The 21,981-nt window shown below is 37.5% G+C and overlaps 1 protein-coding gene across 3 annotated transcripts; it reads right to left on the bottom strand.

Moving 5' to 3' along the window:
* Nucleotides 1-1,696: 1,696 nt before the first annotated feature.
* TRA2A (transformer 2 alpha homolog) lies at nucleotides 1,697-20,790 on the bottom strand. 3 transcript variants are annotated; one of them, XM_023753850.1, is made up of 9 exons: nucleotides 20,599-20,783; nucleotides 11,093-11,393; nucleotides 10,666-10,799; nucleotides 8,841-9,006; nucleotides 7,236-7,424; nucleotides 4,416-4,531; nucleotides 3,107-3,235; nucleotides 2,697-2,764; nucleotides 1,697-2,563 (listed from the first exon to the last, which is right to left on the bottom strand). In XM_023753850.1, the coding sequence occupies exons 4-9, from the start codon at nucleotides 8,871-8,873 to the stop codon at nucleotides 2,553-2,555; spliced, it is 546 nt and encodes a 181-aa protein (XP_023609618.1). In that variant the 5' UTR covers nucleotides 8,874-9,006; nucleotides 10,666-10,799; nucleotides 11,093-11,393; nucleotides 20,599-20,783; the 3' UTR covers nucleotides 1,697-2,552. The 3 variants fall into 3 exon arrangements, with proteins under 3 accessions (XP_023609618.1, XP_006088862.1, XP_023609617.1); XM_006088800.3 differs by lacking the exon at nucleotides 11,093-11,393 and having other exon boundaries at nucleotides 3,107-3,238; nucleotides 20,599-20,790; XM_023753849.1 differs by lacking the exon at nucleotides 11,093-11,393 and having other exon boundaries at nucleotides 20,599-20,790.
* Nucleotides 20,791-21,981: the final 1,191 nt, after the last annotated feature.

Below are 21,981 nucleotides of genomic sequence, written 5' to 3'. Positions count from 1 at the left end.
CTTTACAGGATAACTACCAGTTAGAAACTGGTGCATATTCCTATAGATTTTATTCTACGCACAAAGAAATTTAAAAACCTAGTATTTGTATACAAATTGTTTTACATCTTTACTTTTTCTAGGAAGACAGATTGCACTTTTATCAGATTTTTAAGGGCTCTATGATCATTCTCCCTTCATCCCCCAATCAACAGGAACCACTGTTGTAGGGAGTTAGAACAAGTTTTTCTTACCTTCAACCAGTTTAATAATATAGGTAACAGCCCTAGCCAGTTTGGATTAGAGCATCAGCCCATGGACTGAAGGGTCACACGTTTGATTCCAGTTAAGTACACATACCTCAGTTGCAGGCTGGATCCCTGGCCCTGGCTGAGGCACATGTAGGAGGCAACCAATCAATGTCTCTCTCCCCCTCCCTTCCACTCTAAAAACCAATGGGAAAAATATCCTTGGATGAGGATTAACAAAAAAGAAACAAAAACAAGAGGCCCAGAAATACCCCATTTTTTTTTGTATGTTGCACATCCACATCCATGCAATGTAACACATTTAGTCCTTAAGCCTAATATGTACCCATATATCTATAGCAATATACCCATGCACCCACTTCTGACAACAGCTCCCTTCTATAAAAAAACTTGCTGGATGGTTGAAACCACACTTCCAAAACCCTTCCCCAGCAGGGCCCTGCCCTTAAGGTTATTATCTGTCTTCTCTTGTCCAATATTTCAGGTATTCTTCTGCCTTGTAAGGCCATTACATTTGCTATTTCCTACACCCCATTTGCTATTTCCTACACCCAACATACTCTTCCTTCCAGATAAGGCTTCTTCCCTTCCCTTCAGATTTACTTATATTTAAGATTGGTCTATTAAATTTTTATCCCCCCCTTATTTACCTAGTCTCCTTCCCTGCTTTTTCACCATCAACATACATTTTCACCATCAACATACATGTAACACACACACACACACATATGTTTAATTATGTTTACAGTCTCTTCACATGGCTCTTTTCTTCCAGACTGTCGCTAATGTTATCACTTGTTGTTGATATACTTTTAATAACCTGGCTTAAAGAACAAAAACCCTTCAGCCAGGGACCAACAAGAAATCGCTTTGTTCTTTGAATAGCCTATATTGGAAAGAAAAACTATGACAAACATTTTGTAGTTTTTTAATTAAGATATCTGAGGTGCTTCAATCCCATAGATCCCATCAATCTATTATACAGATCATAATAATCTAATTTTATATCTGCTTTCAGGGAGGAACAAAGGAGCTCATGCTCCTATACTAAAAAAATGTTTTTTATTGTTGACAGTATTATAGATGTTCATCTTCTAAACCTTTTCATAAAGATCACCTGACACATCAGATAGATAACCTCTTTGCGAAAACACCCTTCTCTTACATTATAGTACAGTCATTTCAGTGTGTTTCCTATTAGAATGTGGACTTTGTGAAGACACGAACCATGTTATCTTTCCTTCAGCATGGTGCTTTGATACTAAATACTCTCAATATTTACAATATGGCCAACAAAAATGGGAGAGTAAAACAAAGGTTTTTAAAGACTGAATAAGAGACAAGTATTTCATTTAGATATAAGCAAAAATGTTAGGAAAAGAAAGGACTGGCTCCCAAATCAATCCAGTTATATTTTCCCTTTGTAACACAATAAAGAGACAGTCCCATTTTCAAAGAAATTAACTTTTATTTGAAAGGAGACTACTCTTTCCCATACATATCCTCTAAGGACTCTAAACTATACAAGAGCCTGCTTAACCACTGTCCCATACCAAGATTTCTAACAGCAAAGTATACAATTGCTCTAAGTAATAAATAAGTAAGGGTTGTCCTTCACTGATTAAGAGAATACTTAAACTTCAATAAGTTCAACACAAAAAAAAAAATCACACTGTAAAGTTTGTTAAGTCTTAACAGATGTAGTTTAAATAGAACATGTTTTATAGGAGCCCACAAGCTTTCCATCTCTAAGAAAAATGCCCTTTTTAAGGTTATAAATTTTCATTTTTTCAAAAGAAACGACTGTTTTATAGCTTCAAACTTTCTACACTCAACTATTTGACTGCTCCATGACACCCCAAACCTGACATGACTGAACTATTTTATGTGTTACTATCTTCTCCAAAAGAAAGTTAAAAAAGGAGTTTGTCACAAATGTAGATTTCTAATATAGTACCTAACAAAAAAGCAGCTTTAAAAAGATCATTTCTTTCCTTTTTTGATTAGCCAGAAGTTAATTTTCTGTAAAAGTAAAAACAAAACAACAAACAAACCCAAAGCATAACACTGGGGGTTCCTTTTTTTTTACTCAAGATGTTTAACTACTCAAAATGACAATTAGAACTTTAAGAGTATAATAAAAGGGGTGGAAAACTCCAATGCAATTGACAAAGTGTAGACGCTAAATAAACCAAAGATTTTTTTTCGGATTCCTTTTAAGTAGGAAGGATTAGAAGCTCAGGGAAATCCAGAATTAAACAACAAAAGAGAAAAAGATATCCTCAAATGTAATCATTCTCTTCATCAATAGCGTCCTGAAAGAGAGAGAAAAAAAGTTAAAATGACAATTATAGTTTGACTTGCATATAGTAACAGTCACCATATACCCTAATTTTCTAAAACTAACCATTAATTAGAAACAAAGCTGTAGAAGCACAAAGGACTTACTCGGGCTGTAGGAACGAGATCTTGATCGTGATCTGTATCGGCTATAGTAAGGAGAAGGTGATCTTCTTCTGTAGGAAACAAAAGATTACTTAGCATACACATAATCCACTGAGGCAAATGAAAATGAAAATTCCCACCATTCAAAATAATAATGGACCCAAGATGATAACTATTAATTTCTCTGTGTGCCAATGATACCAAAACAGTAAGTATATGGCACAACAAAATACTAGCAAACACAGGTAATTTATGTATGTATTCAGTTTTGAGAAAATAATTCTTTCCTACTTTCTTAAGAAAGGATCATATAAAATCTTTCCAATATTTTTCTTAATACATATCAAACATAAATCAAAAGCACCAAATAATACAACTGTCATCTAATTTAGAAACTACAAGTTAAATATTACCTGTATCGGTAATCGTAGTCTTCATATCTGTCATAACCACGCTCATATCCTCTTTCATAGTAAGAATCTCGACGCCTGCCACCTCCTCCGCCTCCACCACCGCCTCCACCTCCACCACCACCACCACCACTACTACAAAAAAAGGTAAACATTTGATATCAATGTGAACGATTATTTTCCAGTATCATTTAATACAAAATGGTACTTAAGTAAAACAAAATAGAGGAAGGAGGTGAGAAAAGGCAAAGAATAACCCTTTCATGCCAATTACCTCTATGCCTTAGTTGGCTGCCACCCATGGTATTCTTGCCTTGGCTTCTTATTCATTACATAAATAACCAGTAAAGATTACACACAACTCTCCAAACTATAAACTGCTCTTCTATTAATGCCCTGCCAAAATCACCAGGATCTTTTCCACAAGGTGAAATGAACTGTACTGGAAAACAATACCAAAACACTAAGAAGTGCCCAGTCAGTGTGGCTCAGTGGTTGAGCGTTGACCCGTGAACCAAGAGGTCACTGGTTTGATTCCCAGTCAGGGTACATGCCGGGTTACTGCTCGATCCCGTGGTGGGAGACATCCTGGAGGCAACCAATTAATGTTTCTCTCTCCTCCCTTCATCTCTCTAAAAAAACAATAAAAAAAAAAAAAAGAATAGAAAGGGAATACTTTAAGAATGTATGATATTTTTCTAATATCTAACACTTTTTCTATCTGTAGAATACCAAGGGCCAGAAATGCACTTCAATAATTTTAATTTATCCTCCTGTGTGTGTGTGTGCATGCATGCATGCGCGCGCGCGCGCACACACACACACACACACACACACACACACACGCAGTATACCTTTGAACTGCACCAGCCTACTTATACAGTTTCCCCTCTTCCCCCCCAATAAATACCTGCACTGTTTTCAATCAATAGTTGGAGTCTGTGTATGCAGAGGGCGAACTGCATGCACTGATCCATGGCATTTTACTTAGGGCACTTGAGTATCATGGATTTTTAGTATCCATAGGGGTCCTAGAACCGACCCCTGGTAAATACCAAGGGAAAACTATGTTTTCGGAGAGCTGAAAGTTTGATGTGGATTTTTGACTGCACAGGATTTGGTGCACCTAACCCCTTCATTGTTCAAGGGTCAACTGTATATATAAAAAATGATTCAAAGAATATATACAAATTAAATAAATTTCCATTTCAATTATAGGGAAAATTTTATCGTTTGACTTATCAAAATTTTGTAGATACATCTGGTAGACTTCTGGCTAAAATAGTTTAGCTTAGGAAACTTGAAATCTTACTGAGTTGGTCTGCCCATGTAGATGCCTGGTGTAGGTGTATGTGCTCTCTTGGTGATAGAATAGTCCACACGAATTCTTCTGCCATCCAGCTCCATTCCATTTGCCCTTTCCATAGCCTTTAAAGAAAAGGCACAGTCAGTCATTCATAATTCACCAAGGAGAGACTATCAAAACTGTAATAAAGTTAACACTTTCCATTTGAAATTTCAAAAATTAAAATTCTCTAAACACTTCTTTTTTCAAACAACAGGGGGTCTGATTTTACATATGAATCTCTGCTATATGCATGTCAATAGCATTGAGTTTTCTAATGTACACACGGACACTTGCAGGCCTGCGCTGAAAGACTAGGCAGCTAGAGAGAAGGAACTACACAACTCAGGGAAGCTTGCATAACTCTGGGGATGCAGTGACTAATTGCAGTCTGGGCAACTCAAAGCAGAAACTACAATTCAAGTGACAAGTTTAAACTAGTCAAGCTGTTCCTTAAGAACACACTGCCATCTAGTGTAGGGAACTACAAATAGAAAGGAACCTCTACCTCTCAGTAAGTGCTCCTGTCATATACCTGCGTTTGTATTCCTTTTGACCTTCGACACTAATACCAATAAATACAATAATAATCCTATCATTTTAACAAATTTGCATAAAGTTCTTTGAACTAACTAAAGTTGCCATTTTCACTTTATTTTGCCCAGGAATAAACCTGGAGGTGGGGGTGGGGGGAGAAGAATCAAGAGAGTACAAACAAGTTTCATGAATTAAAAAGTTTTAATTGTTCACACTCTTCAACATTTACTTCAGGTCAGGTATCTTGAAATTTCTAAATGTACACCTTTATCCCTTAATTGAGAACAGAAATAAGCTAAGTAGTCCCCCCGCCTCCATCTGCAGTTTCAGTTATCCACAGTCAAACTCGGGACGAAAATATTAAAATGGAAAATTGCCGAAATAATTCTTAAGTTTTAAAATTGTGCATGTCCCTCCCGGGATGTGAATTATCCCTGTCCAGTATATCCACATTATATAACCTACTCTACCCACCCCCATTAGGCACTTACTGGCTGTCTGGGTTGTCAAATCAACTGTCATAATATCAGTGCTTGTGTTCAAGTAACCCTTATTTTACTGAATAATGCCCCAAAGCATAAGTATAGCAATGCTGGCAATTCAAATATGCCTAAGAAAAGCTGTAAAAAGTGCTTCTTTGAAGTGAAAAGTTTGGTCCTGTCTGAGGTTTTAGGCATCCACTGGGGTCTTGGAACATATCTCCCGTGGATGGATAAGGGGGGACTACTATATGTAACAGTAAAAAATACTGACAAAACATTAGAATGCCTATTATATAAAGGACTTACAACCTGAAGCATTATTTTGTTATGACTTTTATAAGCACACCACCATCAATACTTTGGGACTGTTAGTTCTATGCTGTGGGTGGCTATCCTGTGCACTGTAGGATGCTTAATATCAACCCTGGCCTCATCAGTAAATGCCAATAGCCTCTACTATTTTTAGGAGAAATGCTAACATGTATTATGATTATGCTGCAATTAAGCACTGTTGATATATAGAGCAATAATCTATATATCCGACTACTGACTGTCACATGTAAAATGGTACGAAGAAGAAATGCTAATACTTGTCATTTGTTAAGGTTTGAAAAACCTTAACAATTAGCTTCTAATTCCTTAAAATGGAGTTTTCTAACTCAGTCACTATAAACTTTTAGTATAGAGAAAGCAAGCCTACTGCTTCCTTTATAATCCAATACCTATTACATTACTATTTCAAATCATCCTGTTAGGCAAATTAAGAATGGCACCAAACAAAAACCAAAAGGTACTAATAACTCTTTTGGTCCGACCAATGTATCTATGAACCAGGAGGTCATGATTCCATTCCTGGTCAGGGCACATGCCCAGGTTGTGGGCTCCATCCCCAATAGGGGGTGTGCAGGAGGCAGCCAGATCAATGATTCTCTATCATCATTGATGTTTCTACCCCTCTCCCCCTCTCCTTCCCTCTCTCTGAAATCAATAAAAACATTTTTTAAAAATACTAATTCTTTTTGTGTATTGTTTTTCAACTAGAGGCCCGGTGAACAGATTCATGCACCGGTGGGGTCCCTCGGCATAGCCTGCTTTGATCGGGCTGAAACCCGCATCCAACATCCCCCCGAAGAATGTAGTAGAGCGTGAAGCCGCAGGCGATTGGGGAGGAGGCACTCCTGCTCATCCAGCTCCCACTCATCCTGGTCAGCTTAGTGGTGTTCCAACTGTAGGAGTGCACTTACTACCAGGGGGCAGCTCCTGCGTTGAGTGTCTGCCCCCTGGTGGTCAGTGCGTGTCAAGCGACTGGTCTACCAGTCGACAGGTCACTTAGGCTTTTATATATATAGATTATACAACAGAATAACAGATGAATATTAAGAGAATAGAAAAACAAAGCTGTGTATCTATACATGGAGAGCTAGTTAGACACAAAATTAAACAGATTAAACCTAAACATCATACTTCTAAAAAGTCAATTGAATCACCTGCTCTGAACATGAATAAGGCTTATTAAAAAGAAACACTTTACATTTTTCCATTAACTCAAACATACATCTCACTTTACAAGGCCGGATTTCAATAAGGATATACCTATACCAGAAGTGAAACTGGTCATTCTAATTGTAACACTATGAATCAGGTCAAGAATGAAAGAGGACATGTTTATGGAACTGGGAGTCGATTAATCAACTTTTAATAGCAACTCAATAATATAATCATGTATATCAGAAAATGTTCAAAATGACAATTATAAAAACAAAATTACCTCCTTTGAGTCATCTATTCTCTCAAAATAGACAAAAGCAAATCCTCGTGATCGTCCAGTTCGCTGATCATAAACCACATTGACACCACTCAATGGTCCATATCGAGAAAATACTTCACGAAGATCTCTCTCTGTTGTATACAAACTGAGGCCAAACACTCCAAGACAAGTGTTGGGATCTGGATTTGCCTGTTGAATAAAGATGTTGTTTAATTTTAAGCTCCAAATTAAAATAAATGTTAAAACAGAAATACTATGCTTAGAACACCTTACCCAAAGACTATACTGTTTCAAGTGACTTGAAAGTAATTTAAGAGGAAAATAAACCAATGAGTTATATCCTACAGTTCACAATAACACTCCTGCCTTCTTCTTTAAAAAAAAAAAAAAAATTTTTATTGATTTTTTACAGAGAGGGATAGAGAGCCAGGAACATCGATGAGAGAGAAACATCAATCAGCTGCCTCCTGCACCCTCCCTACTGGGTATGTGCCCGCAACCAAGGTACATGCCCTTGACCGGAATCGAACCTGGGACCCTTCAGTCCACAGGCCGACGCTCTATCCACTGAGCCAAACCGGTTAGGGCAACACTCCTGCCTTCTGTGGAATAAACTTCAGGTTGTAGCCTGAATAAAAACAAAAACTCCACTCTGTAGCCCAGCAATTTTCAGAATGCATACTAAGAATTCATCCTTAGTTTAATGCCATATTTCTAGTTTATTCAAATGTTTTCCATCCCTATAGATGTGTACTCAATCTGACTTTATCTGCAATTGCTGATTAGACTCCCCACTGCCCAATTTCATTCCTTAGTAGATGCACATGGCAGTCTGCAGTATTACATGGGAGAAGCACAGCATAGTAGTTAAGCACAGGAATACTAGTCAAGAGTTTGGTTGAAATCTGGACTCTGCCAGTTAGCCAAAAACAAACCTCCATGTCACATATTCAAGACTCAACTTATCCATAACATGGCAACTTGCCTCACAGATGTTAAGAATATTAACTGTATTAAAGAATTCTGCACAGTGCTCGTATTATGAGTGCTGGCTATTTCTATAGTTTTTGGTACTTACTTGCTGTCTACCCACTAACTGCCGTAAAACTTTTAATTTCATTATTCTCAACTCAGATTATGCTTTCCATTTTAGTTTTGGAACATACCATTTCTCTCCAAATTTCATCTCTTTAAACTACTCAAAAGTCAAGGAAAGAAAATATACTTAAATGTACATTAAATAATATCCATACCCTCAAGGATGCTTCTTAAGTACTACTTTTTTTTAAATTAAAAAATATGTTTTTATTGATTTTCTTTAGAGAAGAGGTAGAGGGATGGTGAAATAGAAACATCAATGAGAAACATGGCCTCCTGCATGCCCCCTACTGGGGACTTGAGTAACCAAGCTGGCATGTGCCCAGACTGGGAATTGAACCGGTGACCTCTTGGTTCATGGGTTGATACTCAACCACTATGCAACACTGGCAGGCTTGAGTACTACTTTTTAAACCAAGGTCTCACTCTCATAAAGCAAGATACTATGCTATGACTAAACACATATTAAAGATAAAATAAGTTCATTAACTTTTATAAACCACATACCCTGCTGCCTGTATGTCTTCTCCGGTTAGACATTGGAGAATGACTTCGGCTCCTTCGACGCCGGTATTCTGGTGTATATGACCTACTTCGAGATCGTCTCCTATGAGAGTGAGAATGGGATCTGGATCGGCTGTAACGTCTATGAGAATGCCTCCTTGACCTCGACCTTGGAGAGAAATAAATGCAGGTAATACTTAAACAAATGGCTAATGCCAAGGACCTATACATATATCCCTGTTTATTCTCAGCTCCTTACTGAAGAAAGGGTAGTCTTCCTCTTGTTCTCTTAATCGTTACAATCTCCTCCTTGTTCTCAGTCTATCCTTTCTCCATTCTCTCTTTTCACCTTACCTTATAAGCATGTTAAAGTTCTGCTTTCTTTTAAAAACAAAATTAAAAAACAAACAAAAAACAACAAAAAGCCCAACTACAACTAGGAAGGAAATTCTGCAATATTCAACACAGATGAAATATGAGGGCATTATGCTAAATGAAACAAGTCACTCACAAGAAAACAAATACTGTATAACTCCATTTATATGAAGCATTTGGTAGTCAAAATCTATGAAGACAGAAAGTAAAATGGTCATTGCCAGGGGATAGGAGGAGAGAACGGGAACTCATGGTTTAAGGGGTATAGTTTCCGTTTTACAACAGATAAAAAGAGTTATGGGGATGGATGGTGGTGATGGTTGCACAATAATATGAAATGTATATAACATCACTGAGCTGTACATTTTTATTTTTTTAAGTATATTTTTATTGATTTCAGAGAGGAAGGAAGAGGGAGAGAAACATCAATGATGAGAGAGAATTATTGATCGGCGGCCTCCTGCACACCCCCTACTGGTGATCGAGCTTGCAACCCGGGCATGTGCCCTTGACTGGAATGGAACCCAGGATCCTTCAGTCCGAAGGCCAATGCTCTATCCACTGAGCCAAACCAGCTAGGGCACTGCACTGTACATTTTAAAATGGTTATGGTTATTATGTGTATTTTACCACAAACGAGACAAAACAAACTACTAACACCACAATAAAATCCTTTGTTGAATCACTTATCACCTCTTTACTATAGTACTATATTCTTCCTTTACTGTTAAGTATCATTTCCTTTCCAATCTTTCTTTAGCCGCTGCAATCTAGCATCTACTAAATTAACCTAAAGGCCCTTCTAATCTAATGGTCTTCATTTCTTTAAGCTTTCAAGAGCTTCTCACCCATCTTTCCACTGCTGATTCCCTAGTTTGTTTCCTACTTTGTTGAGGAGGTAAGTGATAGGGACTCTTAATCACCCAGGGATTCCTCTCCCTCCCCTCCAGCTCCCTGCCACTACATCTGACCAGAATTCCACCCTGGACTTCAGTCAGAATCTTCAGGTAAAGACTGTAGATGGAATGTGAATCTTGAAAAAGCTTCTCAAATCATTTGATAACCAGCACAACATACTTACATCAACTTTCTTTGTACTAAATTACATGCCAATTTTGTTGTGCAAGTATTACTGAAATAAAATAAAAAAAACTAATGCTCAAATGTCAAGCACATTTCAATCAACTGACATTTAATTTGTTGTAATAGCTAGTTAGTATCTGATAGAGTTGAGATAATTCTACCTTATCTAAGTCTGTATCTAGAATGTATTATTCATTTCTAAACTCCATTACTAAGCAGTTTGAAAAAACTACTTCATAATTTTTGAATCATTGATAAAATGTCTATATAAAATGAGGTAAAAAAATAAGGGATTTTAGAAAAAACAAACACTACTTTGCCCTGAAAAACCCTAAAAAAGCATTTTAAGTATTATTTTAAACACACATACCTGGATTTTGATCTTGATCGAGAATGGGATTCAGAATGTTTGGAAACCCTTGATGGACTACGAGATCCTGACCTGCTCTCCGATTTTACACGAGCAGGAGTTCCCGTTGGAGATTTTGACTGAGAGCGAGACTCCTAACAAAGAAGACAGTATTACAAATGGCACTGGTCAAGTAGATGCCTAACACCTAACATTTAAAGTACCGTAATTATTTATATTGATTGCTCCTGAAAAAACAAATGGTTAGGCAACACCCTCCAGAAAAAAATTTCAGCTCATTAATAACCCATTGTTAATACTGCTAACTGTCCTCAATAATTCCCTACTTGAACCAGATCACCAATTCTCTATTAACTAAGTAATCATGCAAATTCATCTACAACTTGATCATACAGACACTGGAACATAAACCATACATTTACTTAACCTAGGACCCATTCATTCTTCCAGATTCTTTTAATTCTACTTCACTCTTGCTTTCTACTTCTCTTCATTCTTCATTGAGTTTTTCATTTTTCATACTTCGTGTATTCTTCCCCAATTCAAACAATGCAAAATAGCCTTAAAAAAATATTCAAGTGCTTCTATCTGACCAATCTTCTGTTCAATTTTTTCCCCCATTCAATTTTAATTTTCTGATCTTTAATACTTTTCATTAGCCTTCTTTTATCTTGATTTATCTTCCACATTCTTGGAAAAAACTCTTCAATTTCTTCACGAACATTAACCTTAATGGAAAAAGAACATTTAGTATATTTAAGCACGTGGGGATTATAAAACTCTGCTGGAGTTCAGAATGTTATCTACCAAATGGAAAGCCAGCAGGTAAAGTGCAAATAACTAGTTTATTTAAAAAACAACTTTATAATCTTTAAAACTGCTCAAAAGTCTAGTTTCTAAAAATTAGGGAATTCTGAATTTTTCTAAATGTTTTTACCATACTCTTCACCCTCCTCCCCTTTCATGTTTCATCCTAGTTCCTAAAATGTGAACAATTTTAACATGAATACTTAATTCGAGCATAAATCTAACATGAACTATAATCTCCCATCTACATTTTCACTAATTTATACCCTGAAGAATAAGCTTTCACTAAGCCATGCAAAGCATCCTACCCTGAAATATTTGCACACACCTATCTAAACTCAAACACTGCAGGACACATGCTAAGGTTCAAAGGAGTAGAAAAAAATTAGTACAATTACTAACACCTCCCAATTTTGTTTGACCTATCTTTGCTCACTTCGACTTAACCAGGAAGATAAGTTCTGACAAGCATTCTGAAAAAGTAAGGGGAAAAGCATGAAATTCTTAAAATTCCCCCCCTGGCTTGTAAATTCCTAATATATGTATTTTTGCACCTGTGGCATTTAAAAACTCTATAATACCCATTAAGTATCATATAGCACAAGAATTTATCACAAAATTATAACATGGTCTTTATTTTTTATCCCACCTCTTTTTGTTCATAGTTTTTGCAGATTTTATGCAGCTATGCATTATTTATACTCCCCCTTCAGTGACTATATCCTATACCAGAAAACTGGCTTCTGAAAAAGTTGAAATTAAAAACAACTACTTCCCAAATCAAACAATTTCAAACTAAAAGACTTCCTACCATGCAACCTGCTTACAACTTTTCCTTTACATTTTACTTAATGTCAAAAACTGTATTAATGCTGCTATGCATATTTATTTTTTCAGATGAAAACAAAACTGAATATATTTAGCTATCTACACAATATCTCACATACTCTCTAAATTTCTGGACAGAAGCCTGGAGCAGGAACAGCAATTCAGGCCGTTTGATTCACTGAAACTGTAAAAGCAGCATATTCAGTACTTTAAAAAGGGGTGGGGGGGACACAAATAATTTGCTTGTAATTGCAGTCTCACAGATTGGTTCACTAACTACGCTTATTTAAGAATATCTTCCCCTCTCTCTTTTTGCTTTCCTGTCTATAAAACAAATCCTCTGGTATAACATTCATTTATACTACTGTAGAATAGTAGTAGATGCAACAGTGCCTATGAACATCAGCACAGCCCTTGTTATAATACATATCAGAAGGGTTTGTGCTCTGTGACACTATAAAACTTTTCATTTTACTAGGATAGAAATAAAAACCCTATATATTAAAACACCAAATTTATTATTAAATGTTTATGTGAAGCTTTCTAGTAAAGGATAAAAATGTTAAGGCACAAATATATGTGTATATTTCATTTTCAAATGTTCTCTCATCAGCATGACTAATGGTTGAAAATTATTCAGTAGTAATGAAAATTACCACTTCTTAGAAACTAATATAAATAAGGTAATCAGTAATATCTTAAATTTTAAATCCCAGTGCTGGCACAGCTCATTGGGAAAAATGCAATTTTCCTTTTATTTGCTAACAAAGTATTAAGATATGACAGTATCTTTTCAAAAGACATTAGCATATTTTTAAAGAAGACTTGCTTTTTTATTATCCAGTGTTACAAATATCTAACTTCCTTTGTTGCCTATCCTTCAATTTTGTTTTAGCAGGGAACCTAAATCTGCATAAATTTTTTCATAGAATCATTCAAGGTTAAGAAACAGTCCTCTTAACTTCCATTAACTCCTAGTTTCAAGGCTGTCACTATTGGTTTACTCTCCCAAAACAATGTATAAACTCGAGACTTTAAAAAAATAAATAGTCGTCACTACACTTAACCTAAAAAATAAATTATAAGGAAAAAAAAACAAAACAAAAAATGTAAACTATATAGAGAAAAAAATAAAAATAAAATATACCTTTAATTCTTCAAAATTTTTATAATACTAAGGCCTGTCCTAAGAACTAGTTGTTAACAGTCTTCACACACAGAAAAATGGTCATATTAATATTTACCATTTTTAAGCAACTTATTTCTCCAATGCTAGTGCCAAATAAATGTCGTTTTCACTGAACTGTACATTAGAAACCAGGCTACAATGAGCCCTTTATGGACAAATGCTACATTTCCCTTTTTACCTTTGACTTGCAACCACATCATATCACAAATTTTAATGTAAGTCTTAAATAGGCTTCCATTCCATCATAACCACTATAAATCAAAAGCCAAGCAAAAAGTTCTCACCGCACAACCTGCTCAAATAACGTGTTTGTTCTTTTAACTTGTTTACTATCAAGGTACCTCTGCTGGTAGCTGGACATAGCCTCCTCCCCCATCGCCCCAAAAAGGAAGAAGCTAACCATAAATATTAAGGAAGTTATGAGTATTCAATAAAGCCATCTAGGAGCCATCTTTCTTTTCTGTGTTAAAATACAGTTGTACTTTACATATTGAAAATAACTGCAACAACCACATACTATTATTTTAATCAGGAAAATGGGTTATTCAATATATGCACACGTTGCAGAACACAATTTCCACAGCAAGCAATAACTGCAGTGCTTTTTAATAAAGCTAGTATCATATTATAGGTGAAAAAATTTACACCAGTATATGCTTAATACTTAAACACATAATCCAATATAAATGCTACACTGTAACCCATACTACTCTTATGGCAAGGCGAACTCTATGCCAAGTAATAGTGGCAAGTTTACACAATTCAAATCTATATGACTAGAATGTAAACTTTTAAAATAAACTTTCTCAAAATATATTTCCCCACTATTTTATGAAGTTGGGTATCTATTTCCATAGAAATACACTAGTGCATTTAGGTAAATTGTATGTCCAAGGGAGGGGGCGCTTAAATTACCCAAATAACTTATATTGTACTGTACCAAGAACCTCACTCTTTAGGACATATGAAAACCTGCTTTCACTCAATTCTTTCATTTCAGTCTACAGAAATAGCAGTTCTGTCTCCTTTCTCAAGTATGATAGGCTGCTTCTTTAACAGACTCCTAGGCTTATAAAAGTCCCTAACAACTATTAGAGCAATTCCTTAAAAAACAAAACAAAAAAACCCCCTAAATTCTCACAACATTAGCTATTTTTAAATGATTTCCCTTTCTTTAAGGTTATACCTATATGATGTATTCTGAGTGAGGTTAGAGTGGTCTTTGTATCTGCAAAGACTCATAGATATTTTAAATGTGGCTCATAAACCTGCCAGCTTATATGCCATCATCAATTAAATCCAAAAAGCTAGTGTACTAAGTGACAATTTCAAAGGCATAGAAAACAACTTTATAAGAACTAAAAAGGTTTAGGTATAATAAAGCCAGTAAACAGCAACTAAAAGCAAACTACTAAAATAAGAACCTGTCATAGTACTCTCTACTTATGTTCTCATTTTCTAATGTCATGAAGTACTTATGAATTTGAGTAAGACTACAGGGGCTTAGTTTCAAGGAAAAATAAACTTTTCCTTCTACTTCAGATGGGTCAGGCCTAGTCACATCTTTCGTGAAAATTATGAGACAATAAGGACTATACACAACTATACACGGCAGTAACTTAGAGGAGGAAGGGGAAACCACATTTCCTTTCATTATTCACCTCAACTTTCTTTCACAGGGTTTACTGATTCTTTTTCCCATCTGATCTTTGCCATTTTTTCACCTCCAATTGTCTTGCTAAATCTGTTATGACATAGGAACATTATCAGTATTAATTCAGCATGTAAATATATACCTTTTACAAAGGTTCCATGGTTAGTTATTTGATATCTAAGCACCCACTGATATTACAAAGAGTTTTCACACTGTTTGGCAAGTTCTACGAAATTATTATGCTAATTATTCATGGCTATTTCACACTTGTTATATCCTAGGTAAATAACTAGTTCATTTACAAAATCAAGTCCATAAGTTTATTTGTATTTTTAATGGAGCTCATTCGTAAATATTTAAATCTCTTAATATTAGTTCAGGTCCCAAAACCGAACTAATTCTCTTTCAGAAATGGTACAAATATTAAGAAGCATCTATGACAAATCTGTAAAATTACAGTTATGCTCTGTGGCTACAATTAGCTGCATTGCTCCTTTTAAAAATGCTACCTTCTACTTGTATTGAGCAAATTAGAACCCTTCAGTGAAAGAAATCTCAAATGTAAAAATCTGAGAATTAAAATTAGATAATCCCTGTCGGGTAGCTCAGTTGGTTATAGTGCTGTCCCAATAGGTCTAATCCCCAGTCAGGGCACATACAAGAATCAGCCAATGTATGCATAAATAAGTGGACAACACATTGATGTCTCTGTTTTTCTCCACCCCGCTCTCTCAAATCAATTAATAATAAAAAAAAAACGGGTAACGATAGTACTTAATTTTAGGAAAACCCAAGACAAATAAGACTGTATCAAGTTTAATACAACCCCTACTATAAGAAAGGAAGCTTTATCCTTTTCTAATAGGTTGATGTGATGAGAGGGGAAATTAAATTTCTGAAAAAGCTGAAATGAAAGCTAAAGTGCGGACATTTTATCTGTAAAATAGGAAATCAATTTTATTTACATTATTTTAAACCCTCATCAACAGAAAAGTAAAAAACCAAGTTTTAGGTTTTTTGTTGTTTGTTTTTTATTTTAAAAAGGAGCCAGTCACCAAGCTGGCTTTTGAATGATGTAGTCACTGCCCCTATTATTACAAATCAGGTTTCAGATAAGAAATAAATCTTCCCCTATTTCTGCTGTTCAACAAAATATCAACAAATTTTAATTCCCAAATTGGTACAGATGAACTTGTGTTTTGCTCTTCATTTGTATTATTTAGTCAATCACGTATATATATATATGTAACCCTAGGAGTCTCTTAAGAAAGTAGGAGTAAGCTCTAAAAAGGGGGGCAGGAGTAAGTATTATTTTTCCTCTTTAAATGGACTTTAAAGCATAGACAATTATGGAATTATAAGATGGACTTCCACACAATAATCATTAACCTCTATTAAAAACATTGGGGCCATTGTATGAGAATATAATTGGACTCAATATTTTTCTAAGTTTCATTAAAAAAAATCTAGGGGAAGAGAGGAATAAAAATAAGTGAAATAAGAAAAGCTTAATTTCCATTCTCCTTAATTTCTCTAAAGGACACTAAGATTTCTTGAGATGGAAATCCCACTTTTAGTTGAAGCTGTGCGAAACACACAACTCATTCTTTTTAAGACCCGCAAAGCAATAGCTCAAGTGCCAACTCCCAGCTCCAAAAGACATTTTCACTTAAAATAGTTCTGTTAATGTGATATACATGTCCCAAGCAAATTGTTTTAAAGAACCTATTTTATGAGCACCACTATTCTCTTGAAGCCCTTAAAAATGTCTCATTCTTAACATCCCACTGATGTCCTGTTTAGACCAAATTTTTCATAATTTCCTTCTTAAAATATATTTTTAAAAATTGATTTCAGAGAGGAAAGGAGAGGGGGAGAGAGAGAAACATCAATGATGAGAGAGAATCATTGATGGGCTGCCTTTGAATGTCTCCTTCGAGTGCCCTGACCGGGAATTGAAAGGTGACCTCCTGGTTCATAGGCCCATGCTCAACCACTGAGCGACTCCAGCCAGGCCTAAAATATTTAAACTGTGCCCTGTTGCTCTTCCTGTACCAGTCTCTTTGTTCTTTGCTAAAATCTCTTTCATTATGCCACTCCCAGAATTAATAATCCATACATGGCTCCTCACTGCATATTGGATTAAATCCAAATTCATAAATTTAGAATTCAAAACCCTCCATTATCTGACTGCATATTTAGTCAATCTATCATCTGTCACTATTCCAGCAATCTATTCACTCACTGTCACATCTATACCATCAATATTCATTTCCCTTAACAAAAGATCCAAGGTAAGTTCCATATAGTTCCATCTCCCTTTCCAGTAGCTCACAGAACTGCTCGGCACCATTTTCTGAATTCCTTATTAATTCTATCACACAGCACTTGCTTATGTACTTTACCCAGATTTGAGCTGTCAGTCATCCCAAATAAGACTTCAAGTCGTCCCCGTCCGCCCCAATCTGTTTTTATTGTAAACATGTTTTTATAGTAAAAAGGCAGCAGCAGATTCTCAACAGTTTCACCTCAGGCAGAAGGGAATTTTGGTTAGCTAAGTCTTAGGGTTACTTATAACTAAATTGAGTCAATTATATTTTCTTTCCTAAAGTTCTTTTACTCCAGTACTTTAAAATGAAAGAGACATTAATCCATAATGGAAAATTAAGCTCCTGTAACTGTGTTTAGCAAAATCCATTAATGGCTCAGAGGCACTGAAGTACATGCACTCTTTAAAAACAAAAAGTAAACAACATAGTGTTGGTATGAGCAAATAACTGGGATTTGTACATCTCAAATTCCTGGCTGCATGGTCTTCTGGGCCTCAGTATTTTATTTTAAAAATATATTTTTATTGAATTTCAGAGAGAAGGGGAGAGGGAGTAAGAAACATCAATGATGAGAATCATTGATAGGTTGCCTCCTGCAAGCCCTCCTACTGGGGATGGAGCCTGCAACCCAGGCGTGTGCCTACACCTGGAACTGAACGGTGGACTCCAGGTTCATAGCAATGGTCAACCACTGAGCAACAGTGGCCGGACTGGGCCTCATTTTTTAATTTCTAAAATGATCAGAGTACTGCAGCCCTTAAATGAGAACTAAATGACAAAGTATGTCAACATTTTTGGGGGAGTGGGTATATAGATTCTAAAATTCTATCAAAATACAAACCCTTAGTATTAGCCCTATTTTTAAAAATGTGTTCTGAACTCTCTAGAAAGTTGCCCTTTAATTTTAAGTATCTTCTCAGCAAGATGGGGTAAATATGTTTATTCTGTAAAGCAAATGAAATCTAAATACTGACCTATCAGTTTTCTCTAACTTATTTTAGTAAAAAAAAGTTTGAAATATAACAATTACTTAAACATCTTGAAATCCTTTTTTGAGCCTTTGTAAATTTAGATACAAAGACAAGAAAACAATTGTATTCTATAAAAACTGCTGGTTGTGGTTAGCAGATAATCATTGTACTTTAAAAACCAAAAGCACGAGTGAATTGCTTTAAGAAAATGTAAATCTTCAGAAAAGCCTCTGGCATTCTTCTAATTCCTTAACCAATTACAGATAAAACAATAACCTCAAACTACGTTAAAAAAAAGTAACACATGAGCATGGACTTATTCAGAGTTCACCCATACTAAAATACTTGGGTATCATGAAAAAGTATTTCCTATGACCACAAACACCACACAAGTGTAAACACTCTTTTTCTATTAAAACAAATTAATGCCTACATACATTTTAGATTAAAATTGGGTGGGAATCTTACATATATTACATATATAAGGTGGGAAAGGCGACAAGTATGTTAAACTAAGAACTTAAGGGAAACAAGATCCCAAATAGCAAGTCCTCTTCCCCACAAACCAAATCAAAACAAACATTAAATGAATTTTTTTGTATGAAATAATCGAAGAAAAGATTAATGGATAGAATTCTTTCCAATAACTACCTAATTAATAGCTTACAACTACCACCAAATGACTTTTAAAAGTTTGCTGGGACAAGCCAATACCCCATCCTAAAAAATGAGCACTTTACTCAGTTATATCGATCCTCCAGATTAGATTTTTAAACATCCAATCTTATAGGAATTAAAAAGTCTTTTTGTTTATAATCTACTTAAGTCTCTTTCCTCAAAAAGAACAAAAGCCTGATGTAACTGTCCGGTTCCAGGTGTTTAGAGTATGAGCTTCTAAAAGACAAACTTCAATCCGGCCAGCACACACCTGCAGTGTTTTTACGCGTTTCCCTTAGTGACCGGGATACCAACACAACAGAGGAAACACGTTGCCTGGGGGTTGTGTTTTCAGGGTTTCACACTCGCTCCCACCAATTTCCACCTCGAGAGCAACTTCGGAAACACAACGCAAGCCCCGACAAACGTGCTAGTACATTTAAGCTTAGAATCACATATCTGCGATGTGTACACTCATCGACCCATGAGAAGCTTCGCGCCCTCTTTGCTGATGGAGAACAGTATACACTGACTCGCTATTTTAAAAACACTGAGCCATGAAATCCCTTCAGTTATGTAAGATTAGGACACAAGATCCCCCTCCCCCCCCACACACACTTTTTTGTTTGTTTTACCGTAAAAACCTGCAAAAGGAGTGGTCAATTTTTAGATGAAAGGTCACAGGAAGAGAAAAAGCATTAGAAGCTGAGATATAACGAAGAGGGGGAAAAAACAACAACAGCCCAACATCAAGGAATCAGAAAAAAAAAATACGGCGTTACAGCATTTCCCCACTCATTTCGGAAGGCGAGGCGAGGAGAGTAGAGGGGGCATTGAGGGGGGAGGGGGCTCCGGGCGTAGCGCTCCCCGCACGGCTCTCGCCTTAAGGACGCTTAAGGGTCGTTGCGGTCGTTGACTAACCACTTCCTGGGGCTCGTCCCACCTTCCACCTCAAGGCTTTCGCCTTTAGAGACGCAGCGCCGCCGGTCCCAGCAGAGCCGCGGCCGCTCACTGCAACAGAGAGCCAAGGAGACACGGGCCCCAGCGCGGGGGCCCCGCCCGGACGGCAGCCCCGCGCACGTTCGACCCCGAGACCCTCCGCGATGCTCGGGGTCGCCAGAGAGGCCACCGCGGGAAGCACCTACCACTGTCCGGCCGGACGGGACCTCCCCGCCGGCTCCGCCCGCCTCACCGCCACGGGGACCCGCACCTCGGGGGGTGGCAAAAAGGGAGGGCGCGCTGCGGGGGCACATCGGACCCGGGGGTCCGGGTCTCAGTCGGTCTCCCCCAAAAAAGGGGCACGGGGCTTGCCCGTGGTGTTTGGGGCACGAGTGGAACCCAGAAGCCATCTTGGGAGGTGAGGAAGCAACCGCGACGGCTCCCGAGGCTGCGCCCCGCGCGCGGACTCCCCGCAAAACTCCCCGCGACCGCGTCTCCCGGGTGAAACCCCGAGCATCGGGCCGTCGCCGAAGACGGCTCCCGCGGCTTTGTACTCACTCTGCCCTCGAAGTTGTTCTCCTCTACATCACTCATGTCGGCCAGGCGCTCCCCAGAACTAAATAAGAGACAAGTTTCGCCTTGAGGACCGGAGACCTAACTAACCCGCCGACCGGAGCGTGGGGAGAAGGGAAGAGTCGGCGACAACGGCCGCCCCACTCCACTCCCACTCGGTCGCAGGTTCCTACAAGATGGCGCCGGCGCCGCCGGAAACCTTCTGGCCGCCCCAGTGCGCAGCGTTAAGGGGGCGGGGCGCGTTGTGACGTCACGACGCCCCGCCCCCAGCACGGCTCCCTTGCCCGCGGGCCCAGCGGAGGGGTGGCGTGTGCTCCGAATCTGGGCGCGTTGGGACCTAGTTCCCTGCCCCGACCTCCAAACTTCAGAACCCATTCTAATGCGTCCGTCCTTTTGAAGGTTTTCAGCCATCGGGTGAGCTTTTACTGGCCGTAGCACTTTTACATATTTTCCAAGCGGATTCTGATGGCACAGAAAAAACTGGGAGCGTGTATAATTAGTGAATAGGCTTTTATGTTGGGGTGTTTTCAGCACTGTTACCTTTCTTCAACATTTGTGCTTTGTACTAAACAATCGAAGAAAAGATTAATGGATAGCAGAATTCCTTCCAATAACTACCTAATAGCTTACAACTACCGCCAAATGACTTTTAAAAGTTTACTAGGACAAGCAATACTAAAAATGAGCAATTTACTCATATCTATCCTTCAGATTATATTTTTAAAAATCCAATCTTAAAGAAATTAAAAATAGTCTTTTTGTTTATAATCTATTTAAATCTCTTTCCTCAAAAAAGAACAAAAGCCTGATTTAACTGTCTGGTTCCAGGTGTTTATATTGAGAGAGAGAGAGAGAGAGAGAGAGAGAGAGAGAGAAACACAGAGAAACACTGTCTTGTTGTTCCACCCACTTATGCATTCATTGGTTGCTTCATGTATGTGCCTTGAAAGGTGATGGGACCCATTGGGTCGAAGTTTCAACCAAACAAGCTACCTGGCCAGGGCCCCTACTAAATTTTGATTTAAATATTTCCTTACAGCTTCATAACCAAGATCTCCCAAATTTATATGCTTGATTCCCAATCATGGTAATAATTTCTTGTGACTGAGCTTTATTTGTATTTTGCAATTTTTTTTTTAAATATATTTTATTGATTTTTCACAGAGAGGAAGGGAGAGAGATAGAGAGAGTTAGAAACATCGATCAGCTGCCCCTTGCACATCCCCCACCGGGGATGTGCCCGCAACCCAGGTACATGCCCTTGACCGGAATCGAACCCGGGACCTCTCAGTCCGCAGGCCGACGCTCTATCCACTGAGCCAAACCGGTTTCGGCTGTATTTTGCAATTTTTGAGATTAATTTCCTTA

Source organism: Myotis lucifugus, unplaced genomic scaffold (assembly GCF_000147115.1).
Source record: "Myotis lucifugus unplaced genomic scaffold, Myoluc2.0 scaffold_52, whole genome shotgun sequence".
NCBI classification, from domain to species: Eukaryota; Metazoa; Chordata; class Mammalia; order Chiroptera; family Vespertilionidae; genus Myotis; species Myotis lucifugus.
The sequence above is the reverse complement of the archived record's forward strand: the minus strand, read 5'-3'. Positions and strand labels throughout refer to the sequence as shown.

What these genes read in the sequence shown, in the direction of transcription:
- TRA2A (XM_006088800.3), bottom strand. Translation starts at nt 20,634, where the DNA reads ATGAGTGATGTAGAGGAGAACAACTTCGAGGGCAGA. An exon ending in GAAGACATACAGGCAGCAGG is followed by an intron (nt 7,425 to 8,840) that starts GTATGTGGTTTA and finishes TTTATTCAACAG; the next exon opens with GCAAATCCAGATCCCAACAC. An exon ending in TACATGGGCAGACCAACTCA is followed by an intron (nt 3,239 to 4,415) that starts GTAAGATTTCAA and finishes CTTTTTTTGTAG; the next exon opens with TAGTGGTGGTGGTGGTGGTG.